At 42.9% G+C, this 19,964-nt stretch overlaps 1 protein-coding gene across 9 annotated transcripts in view; it reads right to left on the reverse strand.

The window, feature by feature from the left end:
- LOC119485982 (teneurin-3) overlaps positions 1 to 19,964 on the reverse strand; it is a 387,301-nt gene that overhangs the window by 39,176 nt on the left and 328,161 nt on the right. For 6 of the 9 annotated variants that reach the window (XM_037765854.1, XM_037765852.1, XM_037765850.1 and 3 more), the window contains 11 exons: positions 15,248 to 15,319; positions 13,505 to 13,682; positions 12,714 to 12,734; positions 6,268 to 6,392; positions 6,008 to 6,115; positions 4,178 to 4,332; positions 2,814 to 2,915; positions 2,454 to 2,627; positions 2,117 to 2,176; positions 1,609 to 1,771; positions 1 to 118 (listed from right to left, as the gene is read on the reverse strand). The exon at positions 1 to 118 is cut by the window's left edge and continues 21 nt beyond it. In XM_037765854.1, coding sequence (XP_037621782.1) covers positions 1 to 118; positions 1,609 to 1,771; positions 2,117 to 2,176; positions 2,454 to 2,627; positions 2,814 to 2,915; positions 4,178 to 4,332; positions 6,008 to 6,115; positions 6,268 to 6,392; positions 12,714 to 12,734; positions 13,505 to 13,682; positions 15,248 to 15,319 — 1,276 coding nt within the window. The remainder of the gene's footprint in view (positions 119 to 1,608; positions 1,772 to 2,116; positions 2,177 to 2,453; positions 2,628 to 2,813; positions 2,916 to 4,177; positions 4,333 to 6,007; positions 6,116 to 6,267; positions 6,393 to 12,713; positions 12,735 to 13,504; positions 13,683 to 15,247; positions 15,320 to 19,964) is intronic. The other 3 variants (XM_037765855.1, XM_037765851.1, XM_037765849.1) reach the window with 1 other exon arrangement.

Below are 19,964 nucleotides of genomic sequence, written 5' to 3' on the forward strand. Positions count from 1 at the left end.
TAGTCTCCAGTGACCAGAGACATGGTGAACTGGTGAGTGCCATTCCCATCAAACACATAGAGCTCTTGACAGGCTGGAGAGGCCACTTCATAGGAGCTGGGACCTGAAGCTAGGGAGCCTGAAGACACCCAGACAAGCAGATATAAGGACATACTTGTGATTCTTGTATTATTCACTTTATCTTCTATTTTTATATACTTTTTGTCTTTGTTAAACTCATACAGATTTCTCCCAGCAGCCATTACAATTAACCAGTAGCAAAACAATTGGTTTTGGCTATAATGGATGGTCATTTAGACTGTGAAAGCATGAACAGTATGGTCCGTTGTATACTGCTGTAGCAGCTGTTAACCTCTTTAACCCCTCAGACTCTGTGTAGTCACTGTTCAAACCCAAAGAACATTGTTCTTTAAACACAAAGACACAATCAGTGGTTGGTGTGCAGCATCATTTCAGGCCCAAATATGAGTCCATGTGGTCCAAATTCCATGTAAATAGTGTACACACATCATGGCCTTCATTTGAATGTATACACCCCATAACACTTGAACTCATACACTGATCAGCCATAGCATTAAGACCACTGACAGGTGAAGTGAATAACATTGATTATCTCATTACAATGGCACCTGGCAGTTGGGGGGATATATTAGACAGCAAGTGAACATTTTGAACTTTGTGTTGGAAGCGAGCGACTTTGACAAGGGCCAAATAGTGCTGGCTAGACGACTGGGTCAGAGCATCTCCAAAACTGCAGCTCTTGTGGGATGTTCCCGGTCTGCAGTGGTCAGGACCTACCAAAAGTGGTCCAAGGAAGGAAAACCGGTGAACCGGCGACAGGGTCAGACCCGAGGCTCGTTGATGCACGTGTGGAGCGAAGGCTGGCCCGTGTTATCCGATCCAATAGAAGAGCTACTGCAGCTCAGATTACTGAAAAAGTTAATGCTGGTTCCGATAGAAAGGTGTCAGAACACACAGTGCATCACAGTTTTGTTGCGTATGGGGCTGCGTAGCCACAGATCAGTCAGGGTGCCCGTGCTGACCCGTGTCCACCGCCAAAAGCGCCTACAATGGCAACGTGAGCATCAGAACTGGACCCCGGAGCAATGGAAGAAGGTGGCCCGTTGTGATGAATCACGTTTTCTTTTACATCATGTGGATGGCAACGAGTTCCAGGTGTCGACTCGGCCTCCAAATTCTCCAGATCTCAATGCAATCGAGCATCTGTGGGATGTGCTGGACAAACAAGTCCGATCCACGGAGACCCCACCTCACAACTTCCAGGACTTAAAGGATCTGCTACTGACGGCTTGGTGCCAGATACCACAGCATACCTTCAGAGGTCTAGTGGAGTCCATGCCTCGGCGGGTCAGGGCTGTTTTGGCGGCAAAAGGGGGACCTACTCAATATTAGGCAGGTGGTCATAATGTTATGGCTGATCGGTGTATTGGGACAATTGTAACAGAAAGGGTGACGTACAACAACGGTGAGATGAGTCTTGAAATCCATTTTTTTGTTCTTCTTTTGTTTTCTGATATTTTGGCCCTCCAAATACAGAGAGGGATGGGGAACAACATTAGTGTCTATGTGTGTGTAATGTATACATACCGGTAGGTGGTTGGTTGCATCGAATGGCTCGAATCCGGATGTTTCCCAGATCAGCCACATACAGCGTCCCATCCGGAGACACCACCAAAGAGGAAGGACAATTAAGCCTTGCGTCTTTAGCATAGCCATCTCCTGTCTGATAGCAGTCACAGTTGGCATCGTTCTGCAGGACAGAGGGAGGTGCGGAGTGGGAGAGGAAGAAGCAGCGAGCCAAGACAGAAGTGAGAGGTAGAGAATGACATTACATGACTGATTCAACTTGGCATATGTTATGGAGAGCAGAAAAGAGATGTGGGCACCATCAATAATTCATCAAGAGAAAAAAACTTATTAATTCAATTTTTTTATTCTATTATATGCTACATGTGCTACACACTGTTCCTTTAAGAGATGACATTTTGATTGTTTGAAAGATTTAAGTTTTAATAGAAAGACGTGGAGGACTAAAAATGACACTTTTTGGTGTCAAATGATCTAAATGTGAAGTAGCTGTGCTACAGTATAGTACCTTGCAGTCACAGTCAGATGGCTCTCCAGCTAGATGGGTAATTTCTCCATCAGTCGACACCTAGTGGGGTGATAGCCACAAATAGACATTTTAAAACAGAAGTGCTCTTTCACATAAAAAAAAAGAAAACGACACACTAGTAGCATTCAGTTCATTATTTTCATTGGACTAATGTGCTTGCATCAAGTTCGATCTGGGACCTTTCTTGCTACTGTTACTAATTGCCGACTTGGACAGACATTCAAAGTTGTACTTCCTTGATGCAAAAACTGTTCATCTGATAAACAGGAAATTACCGTACATGAATGTGCCATGTACTGTATGTCCAGAAGATTACCTGTCGAATGCGGTGGATTTTCTTCTCATCCGTCTCTGCGATGTAGAGGACACCGCTGTAGGACAAGGCGATAGCTGTAGCTCCCTCCAGCATGGTCTGGACCGCTCTCTTCCCCATAGTATATTCTATGCCTGGTACCTGGCAGTGCATGGGGCGACCTGCCATGATACGAACCTGAACACATACATGGTTATGAATAATTACGTAACACTGTGTATGGGATGAAGCTATTTCATGAATTGATGTGGTTTTTCTTATGTTGCTTGAAAAAGTCAATTTATTAAACAAATATTTCATCTAAAAAAGCAAGCACATGTGACAGGAAATTTGTAAAACATTCAATGTCGTCAATGTTGGTACCTGTCTATTTTCAGTGATCTGCAGCACAACGTTGTTGTCCAGGACGTAGATGGAGTTATCCATGGGATTGATGGCTAAATCTGTGGGCCATTCTAAACGAACCTGGATGTAGAGACGACAGCGGGGGGAGAGGAGAGAGAGCTTCACTTCACGACTCTGTACTTTCATTAAACTACGCCGTATTTTGGTATCTGATATTATTGATTCTAATACTGACGTCGTTTAACGTCCAACTATTTTTTGTCAACCTGAGTTGCACATCCACAGATGTCCAAAAAGGCCCCTTAAATATTGAACCAAACTTGCATGTCCACCAGACGTACAAAATTTTGTCTGGACTGAAGGACGTTATACAGACATGATCTGAACGTCTTCCTGACTTCACATGTTTGCTGGAGTCATGGCCAGTTCAACTTGACTTGTTAAAACTACAGAGGACTGAGGGGGCATCTGTAAAAATAAATGAAAAAGTGTACAAAATCCACCCTTAGGTGAAGGTTAGAAGAGTTATTTTAAAGTATGAAAACTTTAAATATAACTAAATAAATCGAAATGTATTGTTCCCATTAAATGTATTCGATAAACTACATCTATACACATTTACATACATATTATACTGACTGTAAACTTCACTTAAAATAAAACAATGTGCATCTACAGAAAGAGCTGTGAAAGCTGAACAAGTGTAGGCTGCCAGTTCACATGTTTCCTCAAGTGAACTCAAGAGGTCAGCTAGATAACTGCTAGAAGTCAAACTGAGCCAAAGTCTGCAGAGGAGGACACAGAGTTCAGATAACTTCAACTCTGTAAGATATGGCCCTAACTACACTGCTCTGCCCACAAAACAGATCATAACTCTCTCTCTCTCTCTCTCTCTCTCTCTCTCTCTCTCAGAGAGCAAGTGTCAAGCATTAGACCCTCAGGAAAGCAGAAGAAACAAGGCTTAATATCTATCTGTGTGTGTGTGTGTGTGTAGGTGGTCCATCTTGTTTATGCAAGATTGTACATTCTCACTCTGAAAATAAGTTGCAAAAAACAAAAACAAAGATTCTCTTGTTCTCTATCTCACTCCGATTTGATTTGTTTTTGCCTCTGTCTGATGAGTTTCTGAAATAAATTAAGTAACCAGACCTCTATTCTTTCTGGTGGCACATCAGAGCCACCTGTCAACTGTATTGAATATCAGTCATAGAGCCTTGTTTTGAACTATGTTTTTTTCTATTTTACAACCAACTATGAATCACATAGATGTACAACTTATCTGCAATAGCGATTTATGCTATCTGGAAACATTTTTATATAAACATTGTGACGGCATAGTGAAAAGTTAGAGAAAAGGAGTCGGGGCAGTCTTTGAATGTTACCTGTCTGATGTGCATGCTGGTATCGCAGGTCAAAGGTCGTGCAGAGGTCAAGTCGTTGCTGCCCAGCATTGTGGAGATGATTCCATTGCGATCCACTTTCCTGATCATAGTCCCGTCCACAAAGTAGATCAAACCGTTTCTGTCAACTGCAATCCCTGTAGGGGAACAGAAACAAAGAACACACGTACACAATTCAATGTATAGTTATATAGTCCAGGTGATTATTAATACATCAAATCCAGGATTCAAAGGAGAAAATGAAGTGAGGTAATGCTCCTGTGGGGAGTCAGGATGCAGCTGCAGCAGATAATAAAAAAACCATCAAGAACATGTAGAGCCTGAGTGTATTTAAGCAAAGTCAGTCAAGATTAATATATGAATGAAGGCCCTTTCACCCCCCTCGCTTGGAACACAGCCATCTATGAACTCGACCTTCCACCACTAATTTAAAGGGTAACTTCTGTATTTTTCAACCTGGACCCTATATTCCAATGTTTCTGTGTCTAAGTGAATAATGGGGACAACAATTTTTTAAATTGTTAATAGAATATATCCTCATCCAGACATGAAGCAATGATGTTCTGCCAACCATTAATGACACTGACAAATGCAAGGGACCCTCCAATTTGCATACAATCTTTATTCCTCCACTTTTATTGTCAGGGACATCGTTAAACTGTGTGTGAGGGACCCAAATCGTTCCTGTGGTAGCGGTATTCCCTTGATGCCAATTAATCAGGAAATGGAAGAATATGCTTGAATGGATGCGTGGAGCTGGTGCAGTTTGGTGGATGGAGCAATTACACCACGGACAAAATGAGTCATGAGAAGTTTAATCCAATGAATATCTTTGAATAGCTCCTAGATCCTATATAGCCCACCTCCCAGACTGTGCACATGCTTGTATCATTTGCCCAGAGCTGGAGACTTGTTAAATTTCAGTACAGCTCTGCAGCTCTACAAAGTTCTGGCAGAAGTAGGATGACTTTCTAAGGATAAAACCTCGGCCACATCAGGAACGTCAGGAGCGCGTTGCGGCTGCATTACCTGTTGTTTTTTATTTCGGTGTCCGTGTTAACAGGTTAGTGCAGCCACGCTGCCCTAACCGAGCAGCGGCTCGGCTGCGTGTGAGCTGCGTCTCTTCTAGAGATTCGAGGTCTCGCCTATTTTTGACGCTAGCCGCGCGGTTCACAGCAGCAAAAGACAGTGAAGGTGATCTATTGACTGTATATTGACATCATATCAGCAACATTACTACAGTTTTGGTGTCTATATCTGTGGAAAATGTTACAGAGATGAAAAAGAGTAAAGATTTATTTTTAAATCACAAATATTTGCAGGACAGTGTTGTAGAACATGCAGTGACTTGCGGAGCTCCATGAATGAATAAAGTAATGGGTTTTAATTGTGGATTATTACTATAATTTACAAATTACCACACGTTGCTTAACCTTTTTCTGTCTAAAATAAATATAAATGACATTTATAATGAGATGAAATGGCCATTATCAAAGGCAAGCTCTATGTAGAAAGAAAGGGCTGACAGCAGCAGCAGAAACGCAGCTGATGTGAACACCCGAAGCCTGAATCACACACCCACCACGCGCCGCAGCCGCCACCCGCTGTTCATGTGGGCGGTCTGGCCGGGGCGTAAGAAAGCTGATGAAATGCTTATGCTCCTGATTCTAAATGTAGGACCAAGTATGAGTGTTCGGGGGGGAGTATGGCTGAACTAAATCTTGAGAATCCTCTTCAGGGACAATGGCTATGAAACAGGCTTGAATAATAACCATCAACCTGTACCTATGTCTTGTGTTTGTGTGTGTGTACCTTTAGGTCCCAGTAGCTGTGCCTCTGTTGCTTTTCTTCCATCTCCACATCGTCCTTCATCAAATGGAGGACATTGTTCACCAGTTCCAGCCACCACTTCTCCATTACCTGAACACAAATATTATGCATTTATTGTAACAGTCCCTTTCCTTTGGTAGTGGATGTGTGTGAGAACATTGCATTGAAATTAACAATTGAAAAAAAAAAACTGATTGCTTTCATTTCTACCAACATGGTGTTTTACTGTAGTGCATGCTTACTGATGAGGTCACGGGCACCGCTGAGCATCTTGGGTCGGTAAATTCGTCGAGAGTTAGTATCTGACACGTACAGCTGCCCCGTTACTGGGTCGGTGGCTAAATAGTAGCGGTGAGCAGGGTTGTTGCTATGGAGGGTAGTGACAGACAAAAAGGGGAGGCGGGTAACAAACAAGAAAGAAACAAGAGAGGATTGGTTTAGTCGAGCTGTATCTTTAATAACATCAGTATTTCTGACATCAGCGATTAAAAAACTTTAAAGAAATACACCCAGTTTTGAAGACAGACACTAAAATCATTCATGTGTCCTTGGTGGATTGTTTCCTCCAGCTCACCCTGCTGACTTCACTACATGATCCGAAACAAGCTCACAATGAAATCACCGTGAACGGAGCAGATTTACAATTTGGTTCCAGCGTCATTATGACGGAAATGAAGGAGACTTTCTCGAGCTGATGATAATGAAGAAGTAATGCATAAAAGGAGGGTTGATGAACTGAGAGACAAGACGCTGGTGTTAATTTACTTCCAGTGGAGTACCAGGTGGTGTGTGTGTGTGTGGGGGTGTGTGTGTGCGCGACAGTAGGTTGGTCTGTCTGTCAGTCTGAATCAGGGTTATAACTAAAACTGAAACTAAAACAAATATAACCAGTGAAAAACATTTTTAGTAAACTGAAACTAAGTACTATATTCTTTAAAAAAAAACTAAAATTAAACAAACTATTCTGCCTGGGTAAAAACATATAAAAGTAAAATAGAAATTAACGTAAATTAATTCAGTTTGAGTTTTTTAGATATAATATATCACTACTGAAAAAAGGAGACCGCACGAATTTCCGTCAACTCTTGTGACACAGAAACTGAATGGACTTGACATTCTAGCAGATGGCGCTATGACTGAATTGCTTCACTTAAGTAGCGCATAGATTAAACATTAAACATTATGGCCATTCTTACACAGTTCTCCAACCATGTGTTTTGTATGTATATAGCTGCATACTTCTGAGATTATAGCTGGCCCTAACAAACTAAAACTAAATACATAAAAACTAAAACTAAAACTAAACCTTTACGAAAAAATTGAAGCCAAAATAAAACTACCAAATACACTAACAAACAAACTAACTAACTAAAACGAAAATAAAATGAAATAAAAACCAATTGAAAATTCAAAACTATTGCGATCGGCCTTCACTTGTCTGTGACACACTCTTAATGATGCCTGTCACACTGTCATGTGCAATTTATCACACACACACACACATGCACACGCACACACACGCACGACAGGCGTGGGTATATACATACATGCACTGGCCCCAAGCCATAAGTCTCAGTGGTTGGTGATAATCAGCAGATGATCACAGGTTGTTAATTAGACAGCTAAAAATAGACAGACTCTGTGTGTGTGTGTGTGTGTGTGTGTGTGTATATGTGACAGAGACAGTTTGTGTTGTTCTGTACTTGTGAGGCCTAGACATGCTGAGAAGCATGCTCTTTTGTCTTCATTTAACCTTTATTTAAGCAGAAAAATCCCATTAAGATTGAAACATTTTCAAGATTCAGGAGAGACAAAACCCATGTTGTCAGACAGACACACAGGAGTGATGGAATTGCATGAGGAGAGGATACAGAGCACAGGACAAGAGGAAGACCGAAGGGGAGGGAATAAAGGACTGACTGAGGGAATGAAAAAAATGTGTAGGAAATAAATTAAGAATAAGGAAAAGAAGGAGACAAAGAGGGAAGGAAAGTTTGGCTGTCAATAAAGGTGAGAAAAAAATGAAGAATGTAGTGAATGACGGGAGGCGAGAGAAGAGAGAAACTCAAACAGGAGAGGAGAATGGAATAATTACAACAAATGAAACGGAACACAGAGTCAAGATGGTGTGAATAAGTAAACGTGAAGGAAGGGCAAAGGAGGTAGAAAAAAACCCTCAGTGACATGACTTGTCCTCCCGAGAGGAAATTCTGTTTTAATTAGAGTGAAATTTAATTGAAACCACATTTGGATGAGTAAAAATTTGAATCCAATCATTGTGTTTTGCTAGTGGCGAAGAAGCCCCAGGTATGAAGCTGCTCTGTACGTGTAGGAGGAGATAGACGCTTCACTTTCAAAAGGGAGGAAAGAGAAAATGAGGGGATGAGACAGAGCAGCAAATCAGCCTGAATCACAGAGAGGGAACGGATATGTAGAGGAAGCTGGAACAGTACATTTGTATCGTTTGTATGTAAAAGGCAGATGATCTCAGAAAACCTAATTAAACTCAGGATTTACACAAATGACTCAAGGCAAAGGTATCATGTCATGACACAGACATTAGTTAACCTGACCCTGTCAGAAGGTCTGTTTCACAGAACCACCTCAGAAGCCGTCATTGGAAACTGTTTGGAAAAGGGCGGGCACTTTCAAAATACTACTTGGCAGGTGATTGGATGAACCATCTGTCAATCAAACTGACGAGGCGAAAACATCGCCGTACTTTACACGTTCAGTGCCGTTCTTTGCTCTTCTTTCAATAAAGAAATATTCTCCAGTTCTGATGTAACTGATGCTATTGCAGCGTCTATACGCTAACCTCTTCAGGAACCGGCATCGTTGTTTAGAACGAACAGTCGCATCTCCATGTCATCATACGCTATGGTCTCACCGGATTTCACACACCTAAGCCATGGCGGTAGCTATGCAACGATACCACTTTTTTCAGACCGAGTACAAGTACCAGTACTTAAATTTGGGTACTCGCCAATACCGAGTACCGATACGAGTACTTCTCTGTGCCAAAAGACCATCGTTAACAGCCAGCTGGAGGGTGTGAGCGACACACTGCAGGCTGGGGAGTCCCGCATACGAGGCGATGCGCCGCGACCGGCTCTAGGTCGGCTTTGAAAGGCTCTGGGTGAAGGTGCTTCCCGGGACCGTGGACAAAGCGCTCGCTGCGCCCTCTCACATAAAAGGCGCCAGGGGTCTGCGGCGATGTCTGCAACCCACCCGACCCGTCTTGAAACACGGACCAAGGAGTCTAACGCACGCGTGAGTCAGAGGGTCCAAGAAAAACCCCGTGGTGCAATGAAAGTGAGGGCTGGCGTGCGCCGGCTAAGGTGAGCCTGGTATCGGTGCATCCCTAGCGGTAGCTGCAATAGCTCCTCACAGGACACTGATTGGTCCGTTGTCTGGCTTACCCGGACACAAGCGCATTACTTGGAGCCTGACAAGATGGATTTTGTGTGAGACTCCAGCTGTCCTGCAAGGTTAGATATTAGTGGTGGACGAGCAACAAGTCAGAATACGTTGTTTCTCCATGCCCTCTAGAAGTGTTTTCAGATCTAACACCCCTATCACCAGGACGACATCATTTGTCAAAGCCTTGCAAAACTGTTACAAATCCCCAATGAAAAATCAGTTTTATGATGTGACAATGTTATGGTTAAGGTTTGGTTCGATTTAGGCACAAACACTACTTGGTTAGGTTAAGGCAAGATCAAAAACAGCACACAACTCATGCCGAGTGGTCTTTGTGCTGCTGCCATCACAACCAATAACCACCTGGCAAAGAAGAGACCACGCCGTACTAATTTGCATGCGTCACGATGAGCAAATGTAGTCATTCATAAATGATACATGGGAAAAAAACCTTCACAGATATGTCTGATAGAGCTGAGTCAACCAAGACACCATCCTATCCAGGATTAAAGACTTGCCTCTTTCCGCAAGAACTGTTGAAAGGTGCATTACCGAAATGACAGAAAATGTACACATCCAGCAAACTGTTGCACCCGAGTTTAGTGTGGCTGCGGATGAAACATCCCACATCTGGTGATTGTTGCAAGATACAGGGACATGCCTGACACCACTCAAGGGGAAGAGATTGCAAGTGCTTTTACTGAGCAATTGACATCAAGAAAATATTCGCTATTACCACAGATGGTATCCGGCAATGGTCGGGAAGCAGAGGGGGCTTGTGGCAATAACTGAAAACCTGTTGGTCACCCTGTCATGAAGTACTGTTCACCAGGAAAATTTATGCTCTAAAGTGTCAAAGTCCTATCTTACCTCTGTAATGGACACAGTAGTTAAAAAACTTAATCTTGACATGGCTAGCTCCTCATATCTCTCAATCACCGCCAGTTCAAATCTCTCCCAGAGGAGATGACAGTGCTTACAATGGTTTTCCTCTCCACTGCCCGTTGGGCGGCTCGGTGGTTAGGGAGCGATTTGCGGAGTGCATTGATGTGAGCTAGCTCTGTTTGATGCGTGAAAAGCATTTCTGGCGAAAGCGAAGGTCTTATCCTGTGATATTCAAACTGGAGCCTTTCGCTTTTTACTTCTTCAAACACTTGGGAGATGTCATCAACCAAGCCTGTCAACTCTGAGGACATCACAGGGTACTTTCAAGAACTTGAGACAGAGTTCTCCACCAGATTTCAACATGTTTAAGTAGTACGGGGCCAATGTTTTTCCTTTTTGGTCAACCCAGAAGATTTTGAGGAGAAAAATCTGATTTGACCTCTATTTGTGGATAGAGGTCAACAGAGAGAAGTGGATTGGGATTGAGGAGTTTAAAATGTGGCATATTGAATTCAAGGGATCTTCACTGTGGAACTCAGAGCTTCAGAGCTTTGCATAACACTTGTAATGTCTGCCAGGGACCAAGGAGCATACATTGTGGCATTATGGGAGAGCTTACCAGACCAGTTTGCATGTTTGAAAAAGGGGGCATTTGCATAAATCTCAGCGTTCAGATCTACCTACATGTGTGAACAGACCTTTTCACACTTCAAGACTGCGCTGAATCCATTTCGCCGTCGGCTGACAACAGACCATTCAGAGGCATGTGTGCAGCTGAAAAAATCTCTCACAAACTGACTGAACATTACCTGCTCAGCTCAAAGCTATAGCAACTAGCTGGTGCAGCATTTAGTAGCTCAACAGATATTTACTTCTCAGGGGTTGGTGGAGACCAAAACAGAAGACCCCTAAATATTAGACTCACATTCATCAGGTGGCCAAAATGCTCTGTGTCTGCTGGATGCAAAACTTTGCCAACATGTTCGCTTTACAAGGTGATGAAATGTTAATGTTGTGTTTACAGCTTGTCGTGCTGCACAAAAACAACTTAACATACTGGTGGGTATTTACATCTATAAATATATATGATTCAGTATTTTATAAATAATGCTATCTTCTGTATGTACAATCTTTATTTGTATATTAAGCAGCGGAGTGGAAGTATAAACTGTACTAAGTACGTGACTACTACTTACAGTGCTTATCCACACAAGGAATTCTGCAATATGCTAAGACACAAAGAATTTTGTTCCAAAATGCCTAATCACCACAACATTTATGTTATGTATAATTCATCATGTTTATGTGAAACTTAACATGCGTTAAGAATATTTGGGTGCCTGCCTGAAACTATTTGCGATTGTTGTTTTTGCTTTTGTCGGTATGAAATCTTTCGTGAGGACGGTGAGGATGGGGCTGGGAGTGAGAGGGATAAAGACAATGAAATATAAAACAGAGGACCAGTAACCACAGCCAACATCGCCTCTCCTGGGTCTACTTGTTAGGGGCTGCTGCTAAAGCGATGACTTCATCTGAGCTGACAACAGAAGAACGGGCACGATTTCATGTGAACGCTCGTCGAGATTAGAGAGGGAAAGAGCATGAGACTGAGGGAGACCAAAAATAAATGATAAAAGGACTTGCATTTATATAGCGCCTTTCTAGTCTTCCCACCACTCACAGTGCTTTACACTACATGTCAGCATTCACTAACATTCATACATTGCTGGCAGAGGCTGCCATGCAAGGTATGGCAGGTTCAATATTTTGCCCGAGGACACTTCGACATGTGGAATGGAGGAGCCGGGGATCGAACCACCAATCTTCCAGTTGGTGGACGACCTGCTCGACCTTTGAGCCACAAAGCGGGAAACAAGCAAAAAAAAAGCGGAATGAGGGGGTATCAAACACCAGGGCTACCTATCCACCAATTCTTTGCTTCTCTCTACCTCATTCTGCCCTGCTGAGTCATATCGCAACATTACTGATTAGTAAGTAGATGGATAATTACATATTTCCAGATTACATAAATTAATTTGGTGAGTAGAATGCGATAGTGTCTGTCTGTCGTCATCTGTCTGTCTGACCTATTCGACACCTCTTCCATACATGACACAATCTGCAGCTTTAAAGCATTACTTGGACGTCAGGAATGAAATTACATATGCAAAATGATGTTGCTAACAGCTTGATCCAACTCACTGTCCCCTTTACGCACCGTGACCTTGGGCTAAGGACATCAGTATAATCAGGTCTGAAAGCTGTCAGGAGTGAACAATAGTGAAGAAATGTGCAGACAAGAGTCTGGTGCGTAAGCAGCATGAAGGGGACAGCGGAATGAAAAGAAGGTTAAAGGTTGAGAAGGATTAGTCACTCTTACCTATGTCTGAAATCTTTGTTTCTTTAATACAGTGCAAGCAAAGGAAAGAAAAGAGAGGAAACAGGAGTTAGTGGACAGATTGCTAGATATTACGATGAAAATCAGCAGAATAAAGATCTACTGTAAAACAGAAAAGCAACAGTTAGAAGTTGCAGTCATATTTCACAGAAGTCAACAGGAAAAAAGATTTCAGTTGTCTATTAGACTTGGAGTTTTTTGAGAAATGAGCACTCAACAGTGTGCCAGAAGCATGTTTCTAAATTCAGAGCACTAAAACAGTGATCTTTTATCTTTAAGCACTTTGGCTAAAGAGTGAGTACTCGAATGTTAATCAGTAGCAAAGTGTCCAATCTGGCCATGCATCTATCCCCTCTCTTGCTTTATGTTTTCAAGTACTGTTCAAAGTCATCCAAGACCAATGATGTGGAGCTGAACAGTTGAGTGCAGGAAGGAGAGATGCCCAGAAAAGCTGAATTCAGATGCGAGGTTTTAATTAAAAAACCAAGGACCCTCAAGTCGATCAGTTCATTTTTCACAAATGTTTTAGTGTAGGTCATATTTTGTTTTACTCAAATCCACCAACATTCATACATTTGCAATGACCCTGAGAGACCTGGATGAAATGGTGTTGGCAGAGCTTTACTGTTAAATGGATCATGAGTTCTCTCAGTGAGACCTTTATCTTTGTGACACTAGGGGGATGTATTCTCTGGATTAGGTTCAGATCCCTGATCTGGCAACAGCAGCCATCCTCCCTCCCTCCCTCCCTCCCTCCCTCCCTCCCCTCTTACCTCAGCTCCATGACACTGGTAACATTCCCAGAGGGGAAGATCCTCCTGATGTAGTTGAAGTCTCCGACAAAGATGCTGCCATCTGCCCCGCAGGCCAGAGCCAGGGGCGCCAGCAGCTTGTTGCCCTCCGCCTGTCCATTACAGCTGGGGCAAGAGATGCTGCGGCGACGTCCATTTCCTGGGACAGGAAGTTCAATCGATTTTTACTGGCTGCAACACTTTCCACAAAACAGACTGACCAGTTGGGAGCTTATTTCATATTAACTTTATCCAGCCAGGTTATTGAACACTGTTGAGGGCCAAATAGCGTCTCAGTGCACATATTTAAATGAGGTAATATACTGACATTTGACACAAAATTGGCCCCTTTCTACACCAATGAGCTTCATTGAAAAAACTGTCCAATTCACAAAGATCAGCGCTGATAGCCACATGCAGTCAGAGTGAAATTATTCACATCTTCATAAGAGGTGTCTGCTCAAACTCATTTGTTTTGGGATTGCAGTGACGGGATGCAATGACAGTTGTGTCATGAAAAATAAATGAATGAAGCTCCCCTACATGTCATTTCTGAAAATACATGAGAAAAAAAAAAATTAATAAAAAAAAGTTCATTATATATACAAATAAACAAATTATTTCTTATCTCTCCCTCCTTATATGTTTCCCTTTCCTCTCTCTTAATTGCCTTCGGGGAGTTTGGATGGAAGTGGCACTCTGGCTCAGGCTGACTCTCAGCCCTCGCAACCGATGTATTGGCCTCAAGCGCATTTCTACTTTGCCACATGGATAATTGCGATCAGACACAAAGAAAAAGGCAAATTGCACTCAGCTGCAAAACTTTGTGTGGTGAGATTGTGCTGTGAAACCTTTCGTGAATCGGACCTTGAGACGGACAGGGCAGATAGTGGTGGCAAATGATGCGCAATTCATGGTGCTATCAGCGGCCGCAATCCATTCTTTGTGATTTGGCCCCTCAGTTTATTCCCCCCCCCCCCAAAATTCATATTGTTTTGTAGTTGCTGGAGAGCAACCAGCACATGGAAAAAGAAGGGATTTTCTTCTGGGTTCCATAAGATTCCTATGGCTCTCACACAGCCCGTTCTCATTCCCAGGGCGTTAGATACTGATGCTTTGTCACGGCCGCCAGAGTTCGATACCGACGCACAAGGCAACCTTTAGTGCCGGTATGAAACGCACATGACTTTCCATTAACTACAATGTAAACCCATCTGCGTCAATATTAAATGCTGAGGGGAAATGCTGAGGTGATGCGGTTTAAAGAGCGAAAGAGACACGCAGGGCAGGTGGGAGGGGAAGGCGGATGGGTCCAACAAACACAAGGCTTTCATCCACGAGACCGTTGTTTGTGTCTTGTGCATCACGTTACAATCAGCTCTTCATTCGTGTCCCATGTTCACAACGTTCAGTGACATTTTCACTGTGCGAACGTAGTTAATTATAAGCCCAACCTTGATGTTTTTTCCTAAACCTAAGTAAGTGGTTTTGTTGCCTAAGCCTAAGCAAGTGTTTTTGTTTAATTCACAACATTAAGCACATGTTTACTGCGACCGAAAATTGGTCTGACAAAGCGTCAGTATGTGACGAGTTGGGATGAGAATGTGATGCTCACACTTAACATCACTGGAACAAAATTACTGACATGCAGTGATATGATCAACACTGATATCAACACAAACATGCAGGCTCAATCAAGTCAATAATATTGAGATGTGTATTTACCCATGATGCTGCTGATGACAGGGGGCTGCTGGGATATGAAAATGTTCTCACCGTTGCCCTTGTACAGTATACCTGTTGAAGAGAAGACATAAAGATTAGATCTAAAGAGCACAGAAAGGCAGCAGAGAGAAAATGCAGCCAGTCGAATTCTAATTCTACGTTGCATTAACGTGTGTTGTGATTGAGAGCTCAGGTACGTGAGAGGTGAGAGTTTATTAACACAAGCTGTCATTCCAAAATGCTCTGAATTATGGCACAGATGTCCCTTAATTAGAAATCAGATCTGGCCCTGTCATTGGGGTTCTCAATGATGTCATATTATCTTCTCTTGTTGATTGGACTATATGGCGCATTTGAAAGTGATGGTGGTGGACATGTCTTCATCTAAAGCATTTCTACAGTTGAAGTTAATGACCAAATATCTAACATGAAGGAAGTGTTAAATGCTGAATTGACTCAACTTGACCATAAGATTAACTTTTCACATGACAAATGGACAACAATAGAATGTGCAATTGTCATCTGATCCAATTCATGGTGGAGGAACATCAGGATTTGTGTTCATTTCATGAACCGTTATGACACCGCATTGCTCTTTTCATCTGCACACATGAACTAAACCAATATTTAAAACATCACTGCTTCTCCCACCCAGTATGTTTGTATATGCATGTGTCCCCCAGACTGTGTGTTGTATGTGTGATTGCTGCATATACTGTACACACATACACAAATTTGTGGATATTTTGTGTTGAAACACATCCCAGTGTTCCAGGGGGTCACACAGCATGTAGGATTAAAGGGATGCTGCTGCTGCTGTTGCTGTGTGTGTGTGTGTGTGTGTGTGTGTGTGTGAGAGAGATTGTGTTTCACTTTTGAGAATAGAAAAAAATCAAATCATGGAGACCAGCTGTGGATTAATGACCATACAACTGTGTTTAGATGAAAATCAGCTAGAACTAAGACTACTGTAAACTGCCCTATGCTGAATTCAACTTAAACTTCATTAGAATTGTCATATACATGCAGGGGGCTGCACTGTGGTGCAGTGGTTAGTACTGCCGCGGAGTTAGCATGTTCTCCCCCGTGTTAGCGTGGGTTTTCTCCGGTTTCCTCCCACAGTCCAAAGACATGCAGGTTAGGTTCATTGTTGACTCTAAATGTCCCGTAGGTGTGAATATGAGTGTGAATGGTTGTCTGTCTCTATGTGTCAGCCCTGTGATAGTCTGGAGACCTGTTCAGGGTGTACCCCTCCTTCACCCATTGTCAGCTGGGATCGGCTCCAGCCTCCCTGCGACCCCAAATGGGATAAGTTACAGATAATGGATGGATATACATGCAGGTACGTACATGCAATCCGACCTCTGCCTTTAACCCATCCTAAGCATCCAAAGTGCCCAGGTAGCAACTCGTAGACAGGAGAAACTGGGGATGAAACCGCCAAAGCTCGCTCTACCCACCCCCTCGCTCTACCCACCCCCTCGCTCTATTCTGGGACTGCTGGTCCCACCACCAGCTGTATTTTCCACAGAAATGTTCCAGATTTTGTTAAAAAATACAATATGTGATGTTGACTGGAGAGAAAGCTACATGTCTTCACAGCATCTGGTCTGTCAGAACTTCACAGGAAGAAGAGAAGCACACTGACAACCACAAACAAACCAGTGTGCTTACTGTATAACAAAGTGTATGGTCCAGTGGTAGGGTATTCTGATAGATCTAATCCTGTTGTTTTGTATGGCTATGAAGATAGATGTAGTACTACAACTTCTACTACTGCATGTTGCTGCACTTAATAATTCACTAATAATGTGGATGATAAATAGGAGAAACAATGTGTAGTCAGAGGAGGAGGAAGAGGAAGAGGAAGAGGAGGAGGGGTGGGTTGGCTTACTTGTGAGGAGGTTAATGTGAATGAGTGGTGAGAAGATGAACAGAGTAAAAGAGAGGGATGCACTCGTTCTTCAAAGTGAGACATCAAAGAGGAGCCTCCTGTGGTGACCTGAATTATTAAAACTCTGCTGCCATCTTGGAAACCAGGCCATCCGTCCATCCATCCATCCGTTCATCCTTCCATCCATCCATCTCTATATTCTACTCTTTATATGGATGCATAGCATACACCCTACAATTTACAAGTTCTTCCACCCAGCATGACATATTGCTATCGGCCCTGAAATCCCATATCAGTCAGTTCGCTTCCCGTCAGGCTATCTCTATATCCCTCTCCTTCTTCTTCTTCCCTCTGTCCTCCTCTCCTCTCCCTCTTTCATCTCTCCTTCCATTAGTAGATGTTGATTGATCAACAGAGGCCAAGCCAGCAGGGTTCCACCCATGCTGTGCTGTGGTCTACTCACAGGCAACCAACTCTCTGCCTGGCTGGAAAAAACTGACTGTTTGTGTGTGGTGAGGGGAGAGAGGGAGAGAAAGATAGAGAGAGAGAGAGAGGGGGGGGGGAACAGTAGAAAGAGAGAGGAGCATTGAATGTTCCTGCTGTGTTAAAAGAGAGGGTAGCTTTCATCAGCTTTCTAGATGAGTGTGTGTGTGTGTGTGTGTTTGTGTGTGTTAATTAGTACATTCAGCCTTGATCTCAAAATCTAAATTCTTACATTCTTACGACACCGACTAAGGGCCCCGGCACACTGGTCTGATCGCAAAGACCGCCGACAAGGTCAGGCGGTAAACGTTTCACTTGAACGCACTGTATTCATAATCCACAGCACACTGCAGAAAGACTAAACAAAACTTGGAAAAATAAGTGAGAAAAATATTGTTTTAAGCACATGGTTGCTGCTTGTGAAAGAAGAAAAGGAGATACGGAGGAGAAACAATAAGGAACTAAATGCACCAAAATGGTGAAATAGGGTGATTGGTTAGTCTGACTGCTCTCTGTCATTGATTCCTTCTGCTGCTGATTCAACGAGCTTCGGTTGAGCAGCTGCTGGTGAGGTCAGACTACAGCAAACCGTGCTGCAGAACCTTCAGGTGTGGTCGGCCTAATAGTGGCCAACACACACACACACACACACACACACACACACACAGAGATACACTCACATGCACATACATCTTTATGATCACAACTATACAGTACTTTACTGTTTGACGATGGATCTAATTGATGAATGGGTCTTCAGTCACACGCTGACTGTCACCCACATGCACACACAGAATAAACAAGAGTTAAAGGCAGTCGAATAATAAGTGGCACACGTGCACACAGCGTGTATAATGCATGAAGCAAGTTGAATAATGACTGAAGGTCGTCAGCAGTGGAAATCAGTATGAAGAATGACCTTCAGCCAATCAGTGGAATACACTTTTAAAAAGATGGTTCCTCACGGCCAGGGACGAATGGAAATGTTTTTTTATTTCATTCAGTAGCAGTGAATGGCTTTCCCTTCATCTCTGCTGATGACAAGACTGAATCTGAAATCAATTTGCAATAAAAGTCTGTTCTGAATATTTTGTTTGTACTGCCGTTTCATGGATCTCATATTTGTGCGCCTCCGCCAACCAGTCAAGTTTACGTCCATGTCTGTCCAAAATGTCCTCACTACATCATTTTATCCTGTTGGACGTTTGTGTGAAATTGTCAAAATAAGCATATGAATTATTGTAAAACATGTTTTGACCTTTCATCCTTGAGTCCAAGTGGACATTTGTGCCAAATTTAAAGAAATTCCCTCCAGGCGTTCCTCAGATATCGCATTCATGATAATGGATTGGAAAGACGGATGGACAGGCAACCAACCCAAAAACGTAATGCCTCCGGCCATGGCTGTCGCCGGCGCTGAGGCATGAAAAGATAGGGAACCACTGCATTTGAACACATTAGTATATTCCCTCTTGCAGAAGCACTTTGTGTCTATGCTATCTGGTACAATCATATATGAAAACAAATACAACATAGACATTAAAAAATAAACGTGTTATTGATTAAAACTTCACTCTCAAACACATACCATCTTCTCACACTAGCGGTCTGAACTAGTTAAGGCAGGAGAAGAAGACTGAAGCTCTGATGAAGCTAAGGCTCACCTGTTATAATAAATGGCACAGTCTCTGCATACCTGTCAGGTATGTTAGCAGCGTGAGAGAAATGCATAGAGACTGTATCAGAGGGAGCAGGTGCACTATTGAGTTAGTTACCTGCACCTCACTTCCAGGTTACTTTAAAAAAGTGATTTGTTTTGCATTTACTTCATTAGAGAGACTTTGCTGATGTGATAGGTTGTGCCCTTGGCCTTAAAGGAGGTACTGTTTTCACCGGCGTTGGTTTGTTTGTCCGTCTGTCTGTCTGTCCTTCTGTTAGCAGGATTACTCCAAAACTTTGAGACGGATTTGAATGACATTTTTTGGAGGGGTGGGGTTTGGCATGATGAACAATCCATTCGATTTTGGTGGCGGTCCGGATCATGATCCGGATTCAGGACTTTTTTTAAGGATTACAATCAGCCTGAGCATTAAAACCTCGGGTATAACACATGCACAGTGTGACTGATGACGCATTGATGACGCATTGATGACGCATTGATGACGCATGATCCCGCCTTCTTCCTTCTTCGAGCAGAGAGATACGTGTGTGGATGTGTAGCGAGACATCGAGGTGCGGTGGGAGCTGCTGGCCGTCCGCGGTGAGAAAAAAAAAGTGGTAGTGGAAGGCTGCTGAAAGAGAGAGGCTTCCGCCGACACGTTACATGGAAACACACTGTGT

Source organism: Sebastes umbrosus, chromosome 3, assembly GCF_015220745.1.
Source record: "Sebastes umbrosus isolate fSebUmb1 chromosome 3, fSebUmb1.pri, whole genome shotgun sequence".
In the NCBI taxonomy this organism is placed as follows: domain Eukaryota; kingdom Metazoa; phylum Chordata; class Actinopteri; order Perciformes; family Sebastidae; genus Sebastes; species Sebastes umbrosus.